The sequence below is a fragment of the Cygnus olor genome, chromosome 10 (assembly GCF_009769625.2).
Source record: "Cygnus olor isolate bCygOlo1 chromosome 10, bCygOlo1.pri.v2, whole genome shotgun sequence".
NCBI lineage: Eukaryota > Metazoa > Chordata > Aves > Anseriformes > Anatidae > Cygnus > Cygnus olor.
The window spans coordinates 17,011,375-17,034,102 of NC_049178.1; the positions used below are offsets into that span (position 1 = coordinate 17,011,375).

General features: G+C 40.2%; 1 protein-coding gene across 2 annotated transcripts; it reads right to left on the reverse strand.

Moving 5' to 3' along the window:
• Positions 1-302: 302 nt before the first annotated feature.
• On the reverse strand, positions 303-21,989 carry EOGT (EGF domain specific O-linked N-acetylglucosamine transferase). 2 transcript variants are annotated; one of them, XM_040568719.1, is made up of 19 exons: positions 21,789-21,989; positions 21,312-21,358; positions 20,302-20,526; positions 19,547-19,647; positions 18,905-19,013; positions 18,720-18,814; positions 17,539-17,643; positions 16,274-16,380; positions 14,387-14,490; positions 11,772-11,864; positions 10,872-10,943; positions 10,258-10,344; positions 9,043-9,111; positions 7,876-7,937; positions 6,089-6,208; positions 5,092-5,194; positions 4,610-4,735; positions 1,595-1,648; positions 303-1,086 (listed from the first exon to the last, which is right to left on the reverse strand). In XM_040568719.1, the coding sequence occupies exons 3-18, from the start codon at positions 20,509-20,511 to the stop codon at positions 1,628-1,630; spliced, it is 1,584 nt and encodes a 527-aa protein (XP_040424653.1). In that variant the 5' UTR covers positions 20,512-20,526; positions 21,312-21,358; positions 21,789-21,989; the 3' UTR covers positions 303-1,086; positions 1,595-1,627. The 2 variants fall into 2 exon arrangements, with proteins under 2 accessions (XP_040424653.1, XP_040424652.1); XM_040568718.1 differs by lacking the exons at positions 303-1,086; positions 1,595-1,648 and having other exon boundaries at positions 1,675-4,735.
• Positions 21,990-22,728: the final 739 nt, after the last annotated feature.

Below are 22,728 nucleotides of genomic sequence, written 5' to 3' on the forward strand. Positions count from 1 at the left end.
TGAACTCTAAGGGATGGTATAGCAAACCTTTAGACTATTGATTTCTCACTCACTACTCAGAGTTTTAAATTTTATGCACTATATTCTCCTTCAAATACTTGTTTATTAGTACAGGCCAAAATCAGATCTGATTAAAAAAACAAACCAAGAAATTAATGCCATGTTGTAATTTACACTTATCCAACCGAATTCAAGTATTTTTTATTTTCAATTAGCGTCTTTTTCTTTTGCTGCTTCTATTCTTCCTTTATTGGCCATTGAAAGTTATCAAGAGCAAGTTAAAACAGAAGCAAGTACAAATAGAAGGAAAAAATACAGACTTCTCTTTATTTTGTTGTCAAAAGGTAACAGTAACAACAGAAATAAAGTATTATAAAAATATTTTATCTTTTTAAGAAAGCAACCTATAAAATACATATTTGAGAACATGCTGTCAGCTCTATAAAGCTGTGGCAATACACCACATAGGCAACCTCCACTTCCCTTTCCAACTCTTCCCTCCAGCTCAATTTTGTCACCCCCCAGTTTCCAGCCTGGCCCTTCTCCCCAAATCGCCACCTGGTCAGGGAGTGCTGCTCCCCTCCTCTCCTGCTTCAGACCTGGGGGAGTTCAGGACCTTTCCTTTCCCCAACCCCTGTCCCTCCTGTACCTCCTTGGAGTTTATGACAATAACACTTTTGCTGCCTTCATTCTGGACTCTGTTCTGATGGAGTTTCCGCGCACTTCCCTTGAGTTGTGTGTCTCTGAAGTGATTGGCTCAGTCATTTCCTTCCAGCTCTAGTTTCTTCTAGAAAGGCCACTGCAACCTGTCTGCCTGCTTCAAGGTGCTGCCACACCAGAGGAGCAACTCAGTCATCCCTTACACCACAGTCTTTATCTACAGGAAAAAAAAATGAGTCTCTGGCAAACAGTTTAAACTCCATCTTTTGCTAAGCCTGCTGACCCTGGCTGAAGTAAGTTACAGGGAGCCTCCACACAAGCTGATAAAAGCCGTCTGTAGACAGGAGCAGCTCCCATTAAGAGTAGATCCGTAGCTCCACTAGCTGCAGGCTTCGAGCCCTCATACCCAGAGTCTGAGATGAAGAACTGAAACACAAGAAGGATGATGAGAAATCATGTAGGAATATGTGAAGACCCAAACTATTTTGGCTGTTTCAGGGCCCAAAGCTAGAAGAGCATTTAGGACCAGTTATTTTGTTTCAGACAAAAAAAAAGTCCGTAAGAAATGCATGTTCAGAGGAGCAGAAGTAAAAGCTCATCTTCAATGCAAACACAGCCAATTGAAACAATTCTTCAATATTGGAATCCAAGAAATTTGTCCCTTCATATTTTTACCATTTTAGGTAGATAAAAAGCTCTCAAGAATATCAAGAATATTTCCTTTAATTTCTCTCCTGCGTAAAAAAAAAGAATGAGATAATCTAAACCCTCAGTTTTCTCATGAATTGTATAGCCAGTAAGATTAACAGCAAAAATTAAGTTTAATTATTTCATTTGTTTTAAGAATGTATTGCCTTAATATTTACACATGTATTCTTAAGATTAATAATCCTGACTTACCACCTTCCCCTCCCACATCATTTCTCACACTTACCCGACCTCCACAGAACTTCACAAAGAAAAAGTTTTAACTACATCTTGAAGATATCTGAAGCAAAAAGGAAAGACACCACATGCATCCATAAGTTAATTTTTATTTCAAAAACCAGCTCTCAGTTTACACTGTACATGAAACACAGGCAATCCTGGTAGTATTCAGGATTGGCAGCATTCATTAAGTGCCAAAGCTAAATTCATCATGCTGGTGCCAACGTGCCAGTTAAAAACAGACTCTATACATCAGTGAACTACAGACCAAAAAAAATATCAAAAGTAGGAAGGAATAAAATTCCTACAGTCTGTTAGGAAAATATAATCCAAAACTATACCTTGCCTAAAGAACAAGTGGCTCAAAGTCACCCAGATTCCCTCCAATTCCAATTTGCTGGCAGAGCGAGATGGCCCAGAACCTCTTTAAGAAAGTCACCCATGCCACATCTTTGCTGTTGTCCAAGTTTTCTCAGGATTTATCAGCAAAATCCCATCAATCCAATAAAAGCTTTCTTCTGCCAAGATAACTTTGTGACTATTCGTAAAGCTAGTCAACAAAAATAGTATTTTCATCCCAGTAATACTAAGCCATAAAGGCTAAAGAATACTTTGGCCATCGACTGTTGACATTACACTCAAATTTGCTGGAACAGGTGAACATTATCAGGATATTTTGCCCTTGGATTAAGTCCCCACAGCCTCTCCTGCACACATTCAGGCATATGGTTGGCCACTTGCTTTAGTGAGTCCTAGCATAGCATGAAAGCGAAGCTCCTCATTAGCTGCTTCTGTAAAGATGCAAACACATTTGTACTCACACACTGGCTTCAACAGCATCATCTGCAGCACAGGAAGTTAAACATACACAAATGCATTCCACAAAACAATCGTAAACCCCCCGGCAACAAACCCATCAGCGCAAATACAACAGCATGATCTACCTGCAAATGATTCCCAGATAAATAACTGAGTATCAGTTCGGACCTCAGAACATCACGTTGTCATGGCAGGAAGAGACAGCGACACGACTCTATGCAACTAACAGCATCTAAAAACACTTGCCTCCAAAATCTGACAAAACTATGACCAAAAGTTTTATACTTTTTTATTAAAAAGCTTTTATTAGAAAAGTTATCAAATACATCTGTGCACAATTCTTAAAATGTCTTTATTTTGAATTATTGTGTTTTCTTCTCTCCTCAGACATTTTACTGACTTAAGTTTTATACATTTATTTCTTTAAAAATCCTAAAAAGATTAAAAATACACAAATACAGGAAATTGTATTTCTTAAAGGCTTTTCCCCCCATATCAAGAAGTGCAATTTTGCTTCCAATGTTCTTTAATGTAAAAGTTTTATCCATCAGTACCACAATACACTAAAAATTGCACCAAACACCTCAATATACCTTGGGTATCAGCTGTATCTAGCTTTTCCTATGCACTGTTTAAGGTCATGAGAGATCTATATGAAAATTATGCTTACTGTAACTCATTTTTACCAGTATAGGCAGGTCAGTAAACGTACCTACACTCTGTGAAATTGCCTATGACTGTTAGGGAACAGCGGTCAATAATATCTACAATTATACCAGTGGAGTGTTTACATTTACTGTAACTGTCTTGCTTTTGCATACAAATGTATGCCTTGCTTTAAGCCACTGAGACTATATGATTATACTGCAAGTCTATCATGGGAATACAGTCTCAAAGAAAATCCATAGTGTAATGGAATTTTTATTTTTTAATTTTAAATTTTTTTAAAAAAAATCACACTGAAAATGATGCTTCCACACATCCTTCTGGCCCCACTTAAGAATACAAAACTACTACTTCATCCCCCAGCCTGCCTTCCCCCCCCAGTACTTCTGCAGGAATTTTATAAAGAACTCAACTTTGGCTTAGTATTTCCTTCAATGAAAACAGCGAACTATGCTACTGACTGGGGAAGGATTTTCCAAAGTTTTCTAGACTGACTCTTCAACTTTTTTTTAAAAAAAGAAAAATATTAATAGATCCAGATTTTAGCAATTCCAAAAACAAAGTTCCTCATGATTTCATTTCCTTCCAGCTGCAGCTGAAATACACCATGTCTTATCATTTGTCATTAAAAAAAATCCATTCCCATTAGCATCCTTAAAAAGATGAGGTTTTATTCCAATTTGCTCAGGTTTTCCATTGCAGAAGTGCTATTTTATGTGAAATGTAGGAAATATCCAGATTACCTGAAGTTTGTAAGTATTCACTTAGCAAAAGATTTATTTGCTTTGAGAGAGAAGATTGACTAAACCTACTTAGCAGATCAGTTCTATTTTAGCATTTAAAACAAGAGAGAGAAGTCAGAGTTTATATTCAAACGCAAGAACATCAGAAACACTGCTCTCTACCTTGAAAATGTTTCTGAACTTGAAATAGAACTCCGCAGTTTCTGTTGTATTAAACGACAAAAATTAAAATTTCCTTAACCACTTAATTCTTACAACCACTATTTTTCGAAAGGAAGCTCTTCTAACCTAGAAACAATAAATGGCCAAGCACAGCAATGACAAACAGTGACAGAAAGGAACTAACCAGACATCTTAGAACTACTGTGTCATGTAACTTGACTCTAAATGACATACTGGGCAGTGCCTTACAGTAAGATGACAATTCCTATTCAGATTTTTACTTAACAAAATTAGTATCTAACCTCTCCCAAAAAACTCTTAAATGAAATGGATGGACGTATCTTTGTATAAAGACAACAAGTATTTCACAATCTGGAATGTAAAAATATAGTGGGGGGAAAACCAAAAATATTCTGATAATTTTTATATTCGGAAAACCCACAGAATTAAAGAGACAGATGACAAAGGTAAGGTATGGTGCCCTGAAGTGGTCTGACAAATTAATGGGTTACTTCCCTCGTAGAGGTTTACTTTTTTCACACCAGCATTTTGCTTTATGTTGTTACAATATTTTATGGAGCATTACTTAAAAAATAATATTTCAGTCTAATTTAGAATTCATCATGCTTTACCCTAAATGGCCACTTGGAATGCTGTGAAACATGATTTGCAGCCAGAAGCACCAAGTACATGAATTCTTCCACATCAAAAGAGTAGTTTGTAAATTTTGGATGTTCTCCCAGTGTTGGGTGGTGCCCCTAGAAAAACAAAACAAATAAGATAAGGCCTTTTAGACAGAAAAAGATTCCATACATCTTCCATTCAAAAAAAAAAAGCGCTGTCTGCTCTGAGGCAGAAGAGTCAGCAAAGTAACTGCAAAACACCATACAATGGATGGCTTGGATTAATGGTTAACTAGCTCAATTTTTCTTCTTACCCCAACCATTAATATCAAATGATTTCTTAATCACAACACGCAATTTAATTTAGTCTAAAGAATGAAAATCATATTTCAAATTTCAGAGCACAGATGGGTAAAAATAAGCTAGCCTTTGAACTCCTAAAGTTACAGTAGAAAGAACATCCCCACCCTTCCACCGCTAGCCACCATTACCTGATCTTGAGGGAATACTTTATTTCTTTTTCGCCAAGTGATGTAATGAATGCCTCTCAGCCTTGCCAGATCCAGGTAACAACGTTCATCTTCACAGTTGTATCTAGGGACAAGCAGAAGATCATATTTACCTACAGATTGTGCTGAAGTTAACTAGGGTGAAACAGAAAAGGAACTTCAAAGTCCAAACATTTGCTGTCCAGTTCCAAGGCAACAAAACCACAGACAAATTTTGCTCCACTAGAAACAAGAACAAAGGCTACCTACCTGTGTTTAAGATGTGGTCAAGGAGGCAATCTGAGACATCTGTGTATCAGACATGTCCCTGCCCAGCTGTACCGACTCTTGGGCATGTAAAAAGCAGCCTCCCCTATTGCAGGGCTTTTAAGCAGAATTTCCCCAGGCTGAGAAATTTAGTGCTCTTCGGACAAGCATGTTGCATTTTACTTAGTTCTATAGAACTGGAATGCCAACTACGCCAGCTTCATAACAAAAATATGTTTAAAACAAAACTACTGGAGAAATTTAGATAGGACGGGATGACACTCACCTGAGCCTGGCTAGCAAGTGGTGCTCGTGTCCCAAGTATGGAAAGGAGCACATAACCTTCAGGGCGATCTTTAACAGCCTGGACATGCATCTTACATCATCAGACAGATCACCAAAATGCTATTATATCTCAGACCCACCTGGCAGAATCTGACCAGGGAGGCTTTAAAAACGTTTTCCCCCAAGCAATTGTTGACCAGGCTGCATTTTATTTATACTATGTCACGTTACGAAGATGAGCCTGTATGATAGTTACACCATATTTTATAATGAAAGCTTCCTTACTTTCTATTCCCAGAAGAGACTGCCAAAAACGAAATCTAGAGGACAATGCAAGAGAAACGTTCATAGTCAAATACTGGCAGTGGAGAGTACCTCATTAACACATATAAACAGACATTAGCAGTTGTGTATATAACAGAGGGGGAAGAGAGAAAAATAGACTTACAGTTCGAAAACAACAGCCCAATCTGGTAGAAAGAGTAAATGGGTAAGTCCAGCTCCGTGCATCCCAATGAATATATCAGAGTTATGCGTGATTCTCAACTGCTCTGAAAATTCAAGTTCCCTGCAGACAACACAACAAAAACAGTGATCTGGCATGCCTATCCATCTCAGCAAGAATTAGTTACATGTAGAAAGCACAAAATTAACTTAAGGGAATGCTGAAAGAGAGAATTGATTTTTCAAGGAACAATACTAAGAATCACAAATGCTTCAGCAAGCAATAACTCAGCATGGAATTAGAAGAAATGCAGACAGATTTCAAAAACTTCACATTAACGATAGTCTGTTCCAAAAATTTGATTTTATGGCTAAGTTAAAGTTCATGTAAGTTTGGAAGTATTTTTTTTTTAACTTGCTTTAAATAACGTCAAAAAATATTGCATCATCTTTCAAAAAAAGACAAAGGACCTAAACTGTTTTTAATGGACTAAGTGGACTGTAAAAGTGTACAACTCCGTCTCAAAAATGCAGATATCCAACCCAAACTTATACATAGGGCATCCAGCAGAAATAAGGAGGCTTGGGTTTATTCATTTATTCATTTTCAGCTCCTGTCTGGAACTCACTTCTCTCCCACCCTTTGAATGTAACCTCCAAACACAGTATTCTCTCTAAATAACCAGGTGTTCCCTGAGGACACAAATTAAAAACGGACAAAAGATACTTAACTGTAAGGCAGACAATTGAAAAGGGAAATCACAACAGGCTTCATTTGCATACTAACAGTTCATACATTTAAAAGGAAGAGAGCAACTTCCTCTCTGACCATTTTGAGGACAATAGAAAGAAACTGGCTTAAACTGCAACAAGAAAATGTGTACTGCTTAAAGTGTTATAAGGGCAAACATCAAGGGAATCCTTTAACTGTGATTGGAGCAATGCAGCAGGATAGCTGTAGAAATCTGTTAGTGAATGGTACTACAGTTTAGACAAGCACAGGAATTGTGGAAGCATCTCTTGGTTATGCTTTCAAAGAATATGTTGGTCTAGATATTGTCTCAAGGGTATCCTTCTACATTATTAGCCTGCTCAAATGCTGTTGCTGACAGAGGAAATGAGCCACTTCTGACTTCCTCTTTCTGTCTCTGCTTGGGTCAAAGCACTGATCTCGCACTGCTGATTCAGTTCCTCGCTGTTTCCGCATGCTCCGTGACAACACCATTGACTACATGCGAGCTGCTGCCATCTGGCACAGGAATACACCACTTGGGAACAACAACTTCAAACCATTTCTTCCTGGCACAGTGCCTAGCACATCTGGGCACCACAAACTGACCTCGTGGTGTCTTCAGGGCCACCAGAGCAGCAAAGAATTTAGTAATGCATGATAACTCAGCTTAAAAGTCATATAAAATAAAGATGCTAGCATCCTACACGAGAAATCCCTATTGACCAACAGTTGCCGAAGAGCATTAGCACACAAGGGTGGTGGTAACACAGCTGTTTTGGTGAGAGGGGAAGAAACAGAAAAAATGATTTCAAAACTAGCTCATTCCAGTTTTAACCTGAGCTTACTAACTCTAGCTATTCATTCTAAGTATTGCATCATAGGATGGGAGTGCTTAACTTGCTCAGCCACCACTCCCTCAGGAATATTCACCCTTTCTTGCCAGGTCCTGGATATTGCACAGGTTAGACATTGGAGCATGTATACCTTTGCTTGAAAACAGCTTTCACCACCCACCAACAGCATGTAACCACACTAGGTTTCTCTATCAACACACTTACTTGTATTTGTAGTCTACCACTTTGACCTCCAACGTTGATACTGTTTTCAAAGCATTCACAAGCTAAGGAGGGGGAAAGAAAAAAGGACAGTGATTTGGTGTTCTGCTTCAATTAATTCTTTCCCTGCATTCCTGACTGTTTCACACGCTCCACCTCCTCACCAGTGAATTACAATTAGGAAGACAGAATGTACTGTCACTGTCACATAAAGGAGATGTTCCCCTGCTTTTGTACATTTCCATCTAGGACACCTACATTACTCCTGGAAGAGCAGCCACTGCAGAGGGGACTTGGATCTCCTGAACTCTCCCAGAGACTATGGTTGACTTCTGTGTGCGCCAGGGCCCAATTCCCAAACCACACAGACTAGCAGCAGTTTTGCTGGGAATGGCAGGAAGATGTGACACTTTGGGTTGGATTTCCAAAAGATATTTCCAAAATATTAACCTCTCTTTTGTGTTATGTGCTTATTATCAGAAAATACACTGCATATAGCATTGTAGGCAGGCATTGTAGACAGTCTAGCAGATAACGCACAAGTCTAGTGATCCGAGCCCTGGCTTGCCACCGAACTGTTGCACCAAACAAGCTTGTTTCTTCCCTAAATAAGTTGGGCATAATAATGCCAATTCATTTTTCTCAGGTACTAACAGATAGGAATGAAGAGAGAGAAAATTGATATCATTTTATCACCAGAGAAGCTTCACCATAAGTTCACGAAGCTATATGATTCAAAAAAAGTGATTCAATATGAAAATTCATTTAGTTTTGAATGCATACTCTCAGATACAACTGCTTATGTATTTTGATGTGCAAGCATAACAAAGCGTTTTGTTAGAGCCTTCAACACTTGGAATGTTAGAAACAAAAGAATTACCTGAGAGCAAAATTATTTAATTTTGTTAGAAACTGTGCAGCATCTGTTTGATAAGAGGAAATACTTTTAATATTACATCTGTAGATTTCCATTGAAAAAGAGCAGCAATGTTCAGTATCTGGTGTACAGAAACTGAATAGAAGACACTAGAAGAAATTATTAACACTGAAAGTATTTGTCCAAGATTTGTTAGTGGACAGATGTCTTGGCTGTGCCTGAAAAAAAAAAATCAATTCAATGAGCAAAATTGACTTCTGATGAATTTGTTTTAAAAATAAAAAGGACCGCACCTCATTCTGGTTTAATATTTTCCGGTAATCTGTACTGCGTGCAAGTATTGTGACTCGAATTTTCCCATCCTAAAAAGAAAGAAGCAGCAGTGTTAGCTATGAGGCAGACCTCACTTAAAAAAACACACAACTTCCATATTCACTTTTGGCAGTTATTTGAGCAACTGAGTATGTTCCCTCCTCATGTAGTAGATGATGTAACCACCTCAAAATTCACATTGTATTTTCCGACAGATTAAAAATGTCAAAAACTGCATGAAAGTCTGACTATTAACAAAAAATAGAACATTTTATTTTATTCAGTACAAAAGAGCCTTTGTATTACACATCATACAGAAGTTTTGAAAGCGGGAAAGCAGTTTTCAGGAGTGTTTGTGCACAAGATCCATGGAAAAAATAATTTACTTCTATAACAGTTCCTCCTTTTACCTCTTTAAAAAAATTGGACTCATGGGAGTAAATGTTCCAAGTGAAATAAAGAGATTTAACTGCATGACTCCCATTAGTGTCAGCAGGAGAATCGTAACTAAATGCCTGTGCAGTGCTTTGAATACGTGCCCCTCAGCGATAATATGTAGGCTACCCTCTAGCAAATACTTCAAGAAGCCCAGGACTGCTGTATCCATCAATGCAGCCACTGCAACAATTTGTGAAAACCACCAGTGTGTACAACAGAGAAGCTCAGGGCCAGACAGATGGTACCAGGGAGGAACTGCAGGACCAGACTCAATCATTTGCTCCTCTGACTAGAGCTCAGCAATAGCTACAAGGACTGATAAAGAGCACGTCTGCAGAGAACAAGCTTGCTGCATTGCTTTGTGGGATCCCCTCTGCTGGACCTGAGGGTAGGGTCTCATCAGCATGCTCCAGAAGAGATCATGTACCACTGTCTTGCTTAACTGGGAAGAACACAAAGTTCTAAGTACAGAAAAACGATACAGGGAGGAGACGCTAGTGTTGGAAGGAAGATGTTCTAAAGTCTGTCCTATGGAAGGAAGACGTGAAGGCAGCTGCCACAGACACACACAAATGTTTGCTGAAGTTCTTTATGGAACAGACTGACTTATTGGAAAACGCCAAGAATCACAGGAAAGGACAAAGTGCACTATGTGCTCCTATTCCACACCAGGATAGCTCCATGCCAACTAGCTGATGCTATTTCTCTAGTAATAGCTGTCAGCTCCATATTACAGTTTTATCACTCATTTATCATACCTTGGGTCCTTCTTGGGTGATATTTAATCTGTGTAACACATGCTGAGAAAACGCTCTAAATAGGCCTGTTCCATGACAGCCAGAGATCTGAAATTAAAAAAGCAATTGTTACTACAAAAAGTTATTTTGCTCACAAAAATCTCTTTGGGATCAGTCTTTTGCCATTCTTGTGGAACAAAAGCCTAGTATCAGGCACTGCACTAAGCACATCACTATTTGCTGCAACACAAGTGGCACTTTCATTTAAAATATGCACGTCTCTCTCACTGTTATACCCTAAACGCATGAGCTAATGCCTCGAGGAAAGTCTGTCAGCGTACAAGCTCTTGTGCTCTGCAAAAACACCAGTAAGTTCACAGTGCCCTCCTGTTAAGAAGTTATAATACACATCTCATAAACCGTGAGATAGAGGATTGCACCTAACTACTTACTATCAACTAGCTAAAGTAACTTTTAAAATCTTAATACTGAGGGAAGATCATTTCGTTTGGAGTTAGAGACCTTCAATGCAGTACATTTCGTGATAACTCAGCCAGATATTTGAGAGATTCGTTAACTCAGACTTTATAGTGTCATATACAAATCCAGTTAACACTAAGATAAAAAGGACTCACCAATGGTGTGTTATAAAACAAGCCATACCGCATCCGAGGCAGTAATGAGAAGACTGCTTCTTTAAAGCATACCTGCAAAGGAAGATCACAAGAAGTTACACTGCGCTGCTACCTTCCGCTGGCACATCCCATGCTCATTCAGTGGGATCACTGCTTATAATGAGCTAGCAATTATGTGCTCCTGTCAAGAACATCCTCACTTCCTTGACTGTGCAAATGAATAGAACAAAGGCAATCCTGATCCCAAAGGAGATCTCAGCTCAGATGCTACAGAGACAAGTGTGGGAAGAGGTTTAAAAACAAACAAAGCAAAAACACACCAAAAATACAGAAGAAATGTGAACTAAACAGAAGAAAACTGGGTAAGGTTAAGACTGGGTTTAAAAGATTTAAGAGACTGAAATGAGCTCTGAATGAATTCATATGTTTTTGGTGAGAGAAAAATGTATTACTGGTTCGTCTGCGCGTGTTTGTTTTGTGGGATTTATTTTTAATTTTGTGTTTGTTTTTTTTTGTTTTGTTTTTTGATAAGTAGCAGGTACACTAACAGTTGCATGGGAAGGTATATACCTCAACAGGAATCAGAAGACTTAGAAAGACAGTAAAACTTAAGAACCCTTAGCTGCAGTAGTGGGTGCTGTGGAAGTGAAACTAATACATAAATATCACTTCTCAGAAGACAGAGAAGTTAGGTCTATCTATGTAAAGTGCAGACATGCCTCAGAATTAGGTTACAACTCTGTCTCATTGGCAAGGTAACACACTCAAATTACACAAATAAACACACATATAAAGTATTCACGCTCTCCTCTGAAACACCTATATCCAGGAGCAGCTTTAGAAGCAGTCTTATTTACTATGTAGTCACCACGAATTAAAACGAAATGTAAAATTCCATACCCTTTTAGAGTCAAAGGTTTTCAGGTGTATTATTTCATAGTCAGTAAATGCCTTCCATGTCTCACTGAACAGGTCACCATAGCCATACGAGCTCTATGATGGGAAGGAAGAACAGAAGCATAACAATTACATAAATGCATACAACTCCCTTCATGACTTACAAGCTCTATATACAGGTTTAAACACACACTTAGTAGCACATCACCACCACCGCAGGACCTAAGACAGCCTAGGACAGAAAGCAGACATTACTGCTGTGTTTACAATGGCAGTTAACTCAAATTGTCTGGCAGGTAGTTGATTTTTATTACAACAGTTCTATAAATCAGCAATCTAGACAAATTCTTCAGCAGCAGACTAGAATCTGTGAGTTAGGAGCAAGAATACCTACTGCCTATCCCAGGGGCAACAGAACACAGATTAAATGTAAGCAACAGAAATGGAGGGAGGGTAGAAGGCACAAACCCGACTCCTGAGACTAAAAAACCTCCTGTTTGGGATCATCACTTGCATGTTGCACATGTATCTTAAACTGAAGGCAATGATGTGAGTTAGTGGAAGAAGCAACCAGTAAACTATGTTTTGCATTAGTTTGACAAGCTGCCAAGAAGTTTCTCTACAGAGCAGTATAAGACTTCCCTTTAGCAACAGTGCTCTGCAGAACTTTTTAAGAACCAACTACTCCCTATGAGATTGGCCCTTCAGTCCTAGAACTGGGGGCCTTCAGACCTGCTATACTTCCTAAACGTCTGAGGGCTAAGTCTCTGAATGCAATTAAATATGATTCTTGCTTAAAGCTTCCTTACAGCTTTAGAGCTGGTTCAGCCTGCTTGGAAAGTTACGTGGAAATATTCACAAGAAATTTGAAAATGAGACTATAAATAACTGCAGAAGAAAAAGGGACATCTACTAAAATGCAAAAGAATCTAAAGGGTGTCAGATTTCCTTCACTTGAAGAGGTGCTTCCTTCCCCTCCTTCTGCCTTTAAGTTTTACAATCCATACTGCTTTCTGGTAGTCTGTATTGGAAGAATTGCACTTCCACAGAACTGATCTTCCATGCTGAAAGTACATCTCTCTAACCCTATCTGCTCACCTTAGAAGTGCTTTATAAACATTGCTTTCTGCATTTGCAGAAACAGTCTGCAAATCAACACCCAGTAGGTTTTCTATTCATTTTCTGCTTTGTTTAACCTACATCTGAGGGCGTTACTGTTTAATAAGAACAGTGCACTGATTCTACAGTAGCTAGAAAGTATGCCCAAATCTAATTACTTCAAGAAAAAAAGAGAATGAATAATAAGATCAAGTCTATCTTTCCATCAGCATAGAACAGCTCATCAGCAGTTAGTTGGTGCCATCATCTGGTTGTCCATGGTGACGAACTCAAGCAGACCGAGCAGTTAAGACTCATTTAAAATGATAGTGCCGTGGCAGTACTTACTTTGAGAATGGTACATTTGAAAGAATTATTTGATTCAACAATGCAATATAAGAAAAAGCTTTGCTTTTCAAAGTAATTTACAGCGCTGACACATCTGATCTTTTCAGAAAGCCATTGGAGCTGGATTAACAGCTTCCTGTATAAAGTCTAATGAGCTTGCTTATCTGGCAGGCACATTTATTTTAGCTTTCAAAATGTAACTGAATTAAGGAAAGGTGAAAAAAAGTTTCTTCCAGACAAAAAGGTTTTACATAAATAGCAAGTAGCAGATATTTGCAATTCTCTGCTGAATATCCGTCACAGTAGTAAATACATAGGAAGAAAATACAGTATTATAGGAGAACAAGATAATAGATGTGGGATGATATCAAAGTCATAAAAAGTTTTGTTACTTCTGCACCTGATATACGTTACCCAGCATATTCCAACTTGTTTAGTTTAACACTCTCCTATAGAGCTCAAATACAGGACAGTATGTTTCCGAGTCGTAGTAGTTTTAGTCATGATTTCAACTCAGCAGCACAGCAGAAATAGCCCCACTTAAAAACTACTTTTATTTTAAGGGGTGATTGAGAGTAGCAGCCATAAGGCGGCTACTTAAAGGAATTAAATATTAGACCCTGTTTGGATATGCGTATATATATATATACACACACACACACACACAATAATTATATCAGTCATAATTGTATCATATATATGTGTTGATTGTTGTGTGGTTTTTTTTTTTTTTTTTTAAGGTTTTCTTTATTACAGGTCACACATTACTGATTTAGAAAGATCCAAGGCTGCATTTATTTTTAAATATGGAAGAAATAGTTTTGAGTAAGTCTATTTCAATATTCTCACAGAAAAAAGTATACAGAAAACAGCATGCAATATTCAAATGCTGCATATGGGACGGGATTTTTTAGCACACCAAAAAAGGCATAAACATATACTAGCAAAGGATGAACTACGGCGTAGTGTTCAAACACATGGTTTATTGTACAAAATCTGTTCTTTTACTGTTGTTCATGCACCTGTATTAACAGGATGCAAAAACTTATCAGGTCCATGAGGCTCAGCTGACAGTCCACATGAAAGCTAAGGATTGGCTAATAAAAGGTTCAGAGCATCTATAAAGCAGAAATACAATCCACCATGAGTACGTTAAAGCACTGCAGACTTACAGTGTCCCACATGACTATGTTGACATCAGTACTGAAGGAATTATTGATATGCTGTGTGATATAAAGATTGACGAAGTCACAGAAGTGATGGTACATATTAACACCTGAGAAAAAGAAAAAAATGGTTGGCAAAATACTACATTACTCATTCCGCTTTTTATTGGTTTATGCATTTTCTCACTAGTAGAATCCTGCATGTTATGTTAGTTTTCTCCCTGACTGACTGAATGCTTCTTATGTACCCTAGAGAAGCAAACCTTTAAAGGGAAGGAATACAGGTAAGAAATCTGAAGTAAAACATCTTAAGAAAGGTTCAAAGAAATCAAAATACCAGCAAAACGATGGTGAAAGAAAAAGATAAATTTCACATACTATTTCCCATTACAGACTGCAAATGCTTTCTGAAGTGTATGAAAGTAACTATTGCTCTAACAAAAACTAATTAGACATACAGAAAACATTAAAAACAGGCCTTTGGCACTGCTCTTAGTGATTTTTTATTAGGGTAAACTGAAGCTCTCACTGTCGGACTACAAGACAGAACTTGTACTTGCACAGAAGCCAAAGCCCAAGTAATTCCTCAGGTTCTTTCTCAGAGCATTCCTGTTCACTCTTGGTCTCTCACATTAATACCTTAAAAGCACAATGCATGAAAGGTATCATGAAACAAAGGAGGTAACACAGTCCAGCTTCTCTGCTATCCAGGACTAGACACCAGTTTTGGGACCATGTTGTGCACACAGCTCCCATTTCTAAGCTTCTGACCAAGAAGAGCTGCCATGGTAGGAACTAGCTCCTGGGCTTCCCATCCTGCTCAAAGAACAATTCTCCCCGCCTCCCCCAAAAACAGAGAGGTTGGACACAATCACATTCCGAGCACAGCTAGAACAAAGCTGCAAAAGGTACAAGTTGACAGCACAGCAGCTCTTCCACAATTACTGTTCAGGGAACTGCAACAGCTTTACTTAAAATATAAGATACGGGCCTGCAGGGACAGAGGAGTTAATCCCCTTTACAGTTGCAGTGTATCATGTGGTCAGAACACAGCAGACAGCTACACAGTTTAAACCACAGCTTTCTCCACAGCGCCTTGTTTGCCTGTCTGCAGCATTACCGTTCTCTTTCAGTAAGACTTGTCCACAAAACATACTGCGTGAACAAAAAGGTTGGTGAACTTCAAAAAAACGACAAATACCGCTGTCTCACGCTCAAGATGCTTGGGTGTTGTTGCTATCGTGGATTTTAGTATAGTGTTGAACAGCATTCGCCTTAGCTCTCTGTAATGAGAGAGGTGCAAAGCCGTGGCAGGGAGAAAACAGGTAACTTTGAAGCTTCAAGATTAAAAGAGGGTTGTGGGATTTTTTGTTTGCCTTTTTTTAGGGGTATTTTAATCAACTAACAAAACTTATTCCCTTGAACCTTGTCTTTGAATGCACTTCCTCTGCCACATCGTTCAACATGCACAGAATCCTCAGTTACTGAGTACTTACTGCAAGACATGTATACACCTATACCCTGCGTTTCATAAGATGGCAACAGTCATCCAGAAACACAGCCAAGAATCAGACACTGTACAAGAGTCACAGGCAGAAAAAACTAAACAGTTAAGAGCTGAAGACCATGCAAGACAAGTGGAAGGATTTTTTTTTTTTTAATCATCTGTAGCAAAACCTAAGGCTTTAAACATAAAAGAAATCTTTGTTTCTGACCTTATGAAAGGAACTAAAGGAAAAAAAAGGAATGAAGAAGTCACACCATCTTTCAAAAAACAATATTACAAGTGAATATGACAATCGCAATGACATAATGTATACATGCATGCTAGATATGGGCTCTTTTTACTGCAGTACTGTAGTATTAAAAAAATAAACTGAAGATACCAGTTACCTGCATCTAACTTCATGAAGTATGTTGGCTTTTCGATAACAACATCACACTTGTCATCATCTAGGGGCCTGAAGTTTAATGCAGTAAATGTCTGGAGTTCTGCAAACCTACAAAGGTCCAACCACATAGAACATGCTTTGACATTAACATACTTGAACACGTGTATTTCATACATCTCAGATTTAGTAACCGTTCATGCAGTCAGTTTGATTTAACAGAGCTGCTGAAATCTGATAAAGTCTGACAATTAAAATTATTTGAAATTGTAATGTAAAGTTCTTCAGGTTATGAGCTTCAAGAGTTAAACACTGCCTTTGATCTCAGGAGTGAACAGCACCTTTGATCCACAAATCAAGGCAGCAGAGATGTAACGGAGAGCCTTAGAGGCTAGATCCGTGAGTCTATCCACCTTGATCTGCATTGCCAGAGACGCTTCAGCAAGATCTTCATGCTTTGGTCAGAATAATGAATGCAGATGCAATATTTATTATTCCTGGATCTAAACAAGGATGAGCAGTTCAGACGACTATAGCAGGTAGAGAAAAGTCTTTTCTTCCTCTGCAGCTGCTATTAACAGACATTGACCATCAGCACAGAAAAAGGAAAAAAATAATTGAGAACATGGGAAAAAAAAAGAATGAAAAGAGTATTCCTACATGCATCTTGGTAGCTCCTGTTCCTTCATGCTTCATCAATTAACTGACAATCCAGCTTTGAAGTGCTAACGTGTTACCCGTGATATTAAACCAGCTACCATAAAGCATCCTCTGCACTTCCAACTCAACCTGTAGACTGTTACCCGTTTCACATTGGGAACACAGGCTCCCTGTGAGCAGTATATGAATATACATCCAGATCAGGCATTGCACTGGATCCAACATCACTAGGACTGTGAACTCAGGCACAAATGCAAACTTTAAGGCATTTCAGAACCACAGAATTGTCTCCTTCCATAAGATGAGGCATAGAGCTAACATCTTCTCTAGAAAACACCTGAATGCACCTGAATGTTAGAACCTCAGATTACTTTCACATCTGTTACTGCTGTAAATTAGGCAGAAAAGATACGATTACATGTAACATAGTTCAGAATAGCACTCCACGTAGATGTAACTGCTTGAGGTATATAATACAAACTCTCAAACTGACCTTCGAAAGGAATGACTGTTTCCCCAGAATGAAATATAGTACCCACAGCTGCTAGTGCCAATAAAAATAAAATTAGATAAGTGAACTTGGGAGTAGCCATGACAAGCGATTCTTACCAAGACTGCAGAGGGCTCTTGCGTTGACCTTCAGCCAAAAAAGCTTGAACATCAAGGGTACAATGGCCTCCAATTTCTCCCTTCTGGAAGAAGTCTTCTTTGAATCTATTGCAAGTTAGTAAAAGCCTATCAGTTTTTGTGCATTTGTGCAACAGTGCTACAAGTGCTCTGCAATTGAGATTATACACTCAAGCCAGTATTATTTAATCTCAGTTTAGCAAGATACTCCATAAATATTTAAAACTTGAGTATTTTCTTCAGCATAAGAGAAGCATTTCCTAATGCTTCCCAAATAGAGTGGTATTCTCAAGAGTTCTACACATCAATCTACAAAACATCACTACACTCAGAAAGCTATTAGGTATCATTTCCACATACCTGATGAGTACTTAATTAGGTTTTCTAGGATTACTTATAGGAGCACCGTAAATTGTTTTTTGTTTTTAATAAAAATAATCTCACTGAAATTCTCCTCAGATTTCATAAGCCAGTTACTCGCCCAAGAATTTTATTCAACACACATTGAACAAGGTACAAGAACAGGTTTCATGAAATCAAATTGCTAACTAAGAGTGGTGTCTAAACCTGCTTACAGGATAAGTTGAGAAGATGACAAAATCCATTCTGAGGGGTATTAGTGTCACAGTCATGAACCAGCTCTTTCCAAGTCAGGTACACAAGACACTGACTTGGATGAGGCAAAAAGAAAAATGGGTGATGCCACTGTCAGTGGCACTTCCCCCTCCCCCCAAGCTGTCCACTATGTAGCATTTTATTTTAGGATGGCAAGGTTCAAGTTCTGATCTCTTTTTGGTCTAAATGCATTTAAAAACACCATTCCTGGTTCTGGTATAAAGGCATCTAGCATAGGAAAGACGTTCTCAGTGCCTTATGCAGAAACAATTCTGCTTTGCATGTCACCTGAACAAGAAAGAATGCGTCCGAAGATACAGAAAGAACACCAAGATACAGAAAGATTGCCCTCTCTTCAGTCAATAGAAGGAAATACTTCAATTGCCCATCAGCAATGTAGATCTCCCAAGGACTTCAGCAACAGGCCTCTGACCAGCAAAGCCTGTGGCAACAAGCACACGAGCTATATGCGCATCTTCATTAATTACATTCTTCAAGTCCCTCTCCCTGCCATCCCTTAGTTTTACTGTAACATAATCAAATCAGACCTGTCGTGGTTTCTCTTTACAGTTCTTAAATCAATGTATAAGTTTGTCGCCCTGCAATGCTGAAGGTATTGAGAACAGGCCAGAGATGAATCTCCCTGTTAAAAAAAAAAAAAAGAATTTTACCAAGAACAAAAAATTACGTTTAAAAAGAAGTGAAAAGTACAGTATCTATCAAGAATACTTACTGTTACTGCAGGCTTACAATGGGTTTTCATTTCATTCAGCCTCTCTCGTACGTAACCAAAGTCAGCTTGTTTCCAGAATATCTGTTGGGCTGTCTCAATGTCATTTGCCCTGATGTATGAAGGAGAGAGGAAAACCAAAGGCCATTGCTCAATTCTAATAATAACTTTAACAGAAAACATTTTTTTCCACTAAAAGTGGAACATAAAAGCCAGCCAGTTACTTTATTGACATTTAAAATGCAAAGGAAGCAACTTATCAGCTACATATAAGTGAAAACATCAATGACAATTTAAAGCTATTCTCCCGTAAAAGGCTATAAATTTTTTTCATTTGTTTTTTAAAGCTAAGAAAAGAACTCCAGAGTTACTTTAGGAATCTGAATGGCTAAAAAATCTGGCTAAATCAGAATAAGGAAAACATTGTGGCAGGAAGTATTTCAAACAATGTTTTCTTCCTTAAAAAGCTTAACGTCATGTTGGGAGATGTATGCTATGCATACATACACACATCTGCACAAAGGTGCATAGCCATCCTTTAGACTCTAAGTATCACTGTAACGTTAGCTCCATGGCTAACACAAAAGTGAACACTATATTTATTTTTGGACATACTGTACTTTATACGATAAAAATGAAGCTTACCATCCAGTTTCAACATAATCACACACCGGGTAACTGAACCTGTAATCTGATTTGCAGGATTTCTCATAACCCCAGCAGGATTTTAGTTTCTTCAAGTAATTCTGTAAGACAAAATAATTGTATATAGCTCTTGATCATGCGACAGCAAAACAGTAAACAACCAAACTTAGCTGGTAGCTTATAAACTGCCTCTTGCTAACAAATCTTACATAAAAGACTCTGAAAACAGACCAAGCTGTTTCAGAAAGAACACTGATTATTTCCGCACAGCAGAGGATCCACAGAAGACACATATGCTCAGCAATATTATTCTGGTCTTTAATGTGTCCTTCAGCACAACCAGTTTTCCCAAACCAGTGGGTAGGATTCCAAAGTTTTCACATCGCTGACAGCTATCGATAACAAAGTTAAGCTCACATGAAGCACAGCATTGCAAGCTCCAGGCTGAGAGTACCACTGTTCTGCCTGGCAAATCTAGAAACATTGGTTCTGCAGTAGAAAGTCAGAAAACAAAGAGCACAGCTCCCATGCCCAGCTTTACAAAGCAGCTCCAGCCTGAGAGACACTATAATCGCCCCAGGACACACACAGCCCAGATCCTCAGGTCCACCATCCCTGCAGTTCCAATTCCTAACGAAGCCAACTCATTGGGAAGGAGATCAATTCATCATCATTCCTAAACCGCTAGGACTCCCAGAATAAACCACCCCAAAATTATATTTGAACAAACAAACAAAAAAATAAGTCAAACCTACTTTGTATGGGCAATGAGAGTCCTGTTTACAGATGCCAGCAATGTGCTGATTGTTGTGCAGAAAGTATGGAATATGCTCATCTGGCAAGTTAATAGTTTTGTAGCTATATAATGGTTCTTCTGGAATGTTTTTGAATTCAGTAAGATTTTCATCTTGGGAATTAGCCAGGATTTCTTGCAGTAGCAATCCAAACATAAGCAACATGAACATGGCAACCTTCAAGTTCTGTAGTTATAAAAAAGACACTTTACACAACTGCAGCATAGCACATTTCAAGCATTTTAGGTAGTATTTACCCAAAGTCAGTCATATACTCAAAGAACTTTTACTTGTGTAGCTGGGGTGTTTGGTTTTATTTTTCAGCCCCTACGGAAAGAAAACTTTCACTAAGAGCCTAGACTGTACAACCACAGGATTATCTTTGAATCATTAGTCATTGATGTTTATTACACACTACCAACTCACAGTCAGACTAAAACGGGTGTGTTTACTTTAGCTAAATCCCAAGGGATCCTGAGAGTTCAAATGTGGAAACTAAGTATAGATTATATAATATCCAGACAGCAGGAAGAAAACGTAGAAGTATTTAGAGGGGTAGGGGAAGAAATAAGGAATTTTAGTTTATAAAAAAAAAATTAAAAAAAAAAAAGAATATGTTCTGCAGTTTGGAATAAATTAATCATCAGATGAAGGAAAGTTAAGCAGTCATAAATAGTCAAATTTAAATGTTTCAGCATTAGGAGTCAACATCAAGTTACAAAGACTTTGAATTTGTATTACGTACGGTAACTACAGGCCCACACGTATCTATAGCCTCTAGAGCAGACTGGCTACCTTGCTGGTCATATAACCTTCTCATCAAACATCATGCTTTGAACCACTAAGCTTCCTGACAAAGAAAAATATGTCTGTGCCTAAAAATCCTTCTTGGCATCATAACTCGCCAGAGTTTGCATGTTTGCTTGCAAGTGAAGCCTTCAGCAAAACCCCGACAATACAAGCAGTTTTACCTGTCTAGTTTGAGGAGAACCTCGTCAGATTTCCCAGGTATGCAAACCTAGCAGGGGGTGGGAGAGGAAAGCAGAGTTAGACACATCCTGCAAAGGAAGCTTCCTCAGAGCACAGGGCTGCGTCTGGCGGAAAGCTCAGGGCAAGGAGAGCGACTTGCCAGCAGCCCAGGGGCTTTTCTTGGATCCCTGGGGCAGATAACACTGGGCTCCCATAGAGCTCCCACCACCTCCCTCCCCTCCAGCCCGCCCCAGCCCTGCTGTGCAGCCTCCAGACCCCCAGAACAGCATCAGCCCTCCACCTGGGCTCTGGCTGAGCAGCAGGGGCTTCGAAAGCTGCCCCATACCCAGCACCAGAGGCCCGGGCTTGTGCCCAGCCCAGAGCCGGGGCCCCCGCAGCCGGGCGGCTCCGTCCTGCCCCGGCAGAGCCGCCCCCTCAGCACCGCGTCGGCCGCCTCCCCTCACGGCACCTCTCCTCACCTCACACCCGGCCGCCCCGCAAAGCCCCGCGGCCCGTGGGCCCGGCAGCCTTAATCCTCATCCCGCCGCGGCAGCTGGCGGCCGGCCGGGGGGGGAGCACACGGCGCCGGCCCAACTCAGCCCAGCCCGAGCAGGCTCGGCGGGGGAAAAAGGCGGCCGCCGGGCCAGGGCCGCCCCCACCCTGAGGGCGGCGCCGCCGCCGCCGCTCCCCTCCTTCACACCCGCGGCCCGGCCCCTGGCGGGGGGCTGCGGGGCCGAGGGAGGGAGCGAGGGAGGAGCCGGGCCGGCTGTCAGCGCGCAGCCGTGGGGTGCCCGCCCGGGCAGGCTGGAAGAAGCCGAGCCCGGGCCGGGCAGCACCTGCCCGGCGGCCAGGTCAACCCCTCCGCCCGGCGGCCAGGTCGTCCCCCTCCGTGCCCGGGCACGGGGATGTCGCGGCGCTGCCCCGCGGCCTCTCAAGGGAAATGGTGCCGGTGATTAAGGCTGTCGGCGCGTCTTCCTTTTGCTACCCAAAATAAAGTCCGTTCCTTGCGCTGTTTTTTAAGGATGTGGAGGAAAAAAAGGCCTTTTCCTGCCGCGGCTCGGCAGGAAGCGCAGCCCCACAGCACCCCATTGTCTCATTTCCCCCGGAGCTCCCGGCCCGGCCCCGCGCCCCCACACGAGGCCGAGGCCCCCCCGCTGCACCCCAGGGGCCGCAGTAAACCGAATAAAGGTTTTACTCCGTTTTCAACCTTGGCGATCGCTTGAAGTAATGTGAATCCTTCCCCCCAGGCGAGGCCCTTTGTGCCTCACTGACAGGTGGGGGAAAGGAGGCAGGCGGCAAGTGCCCGGCCCCACACGGCAGGACAAGGACTGACCGCGGGGGTCCCCCTGCCCCGCTTCCCCTGACAGCCCCCGCGGCACGGGGTGCTAGAAAGCTGTTTCACCCGAATAAAGAAAATTA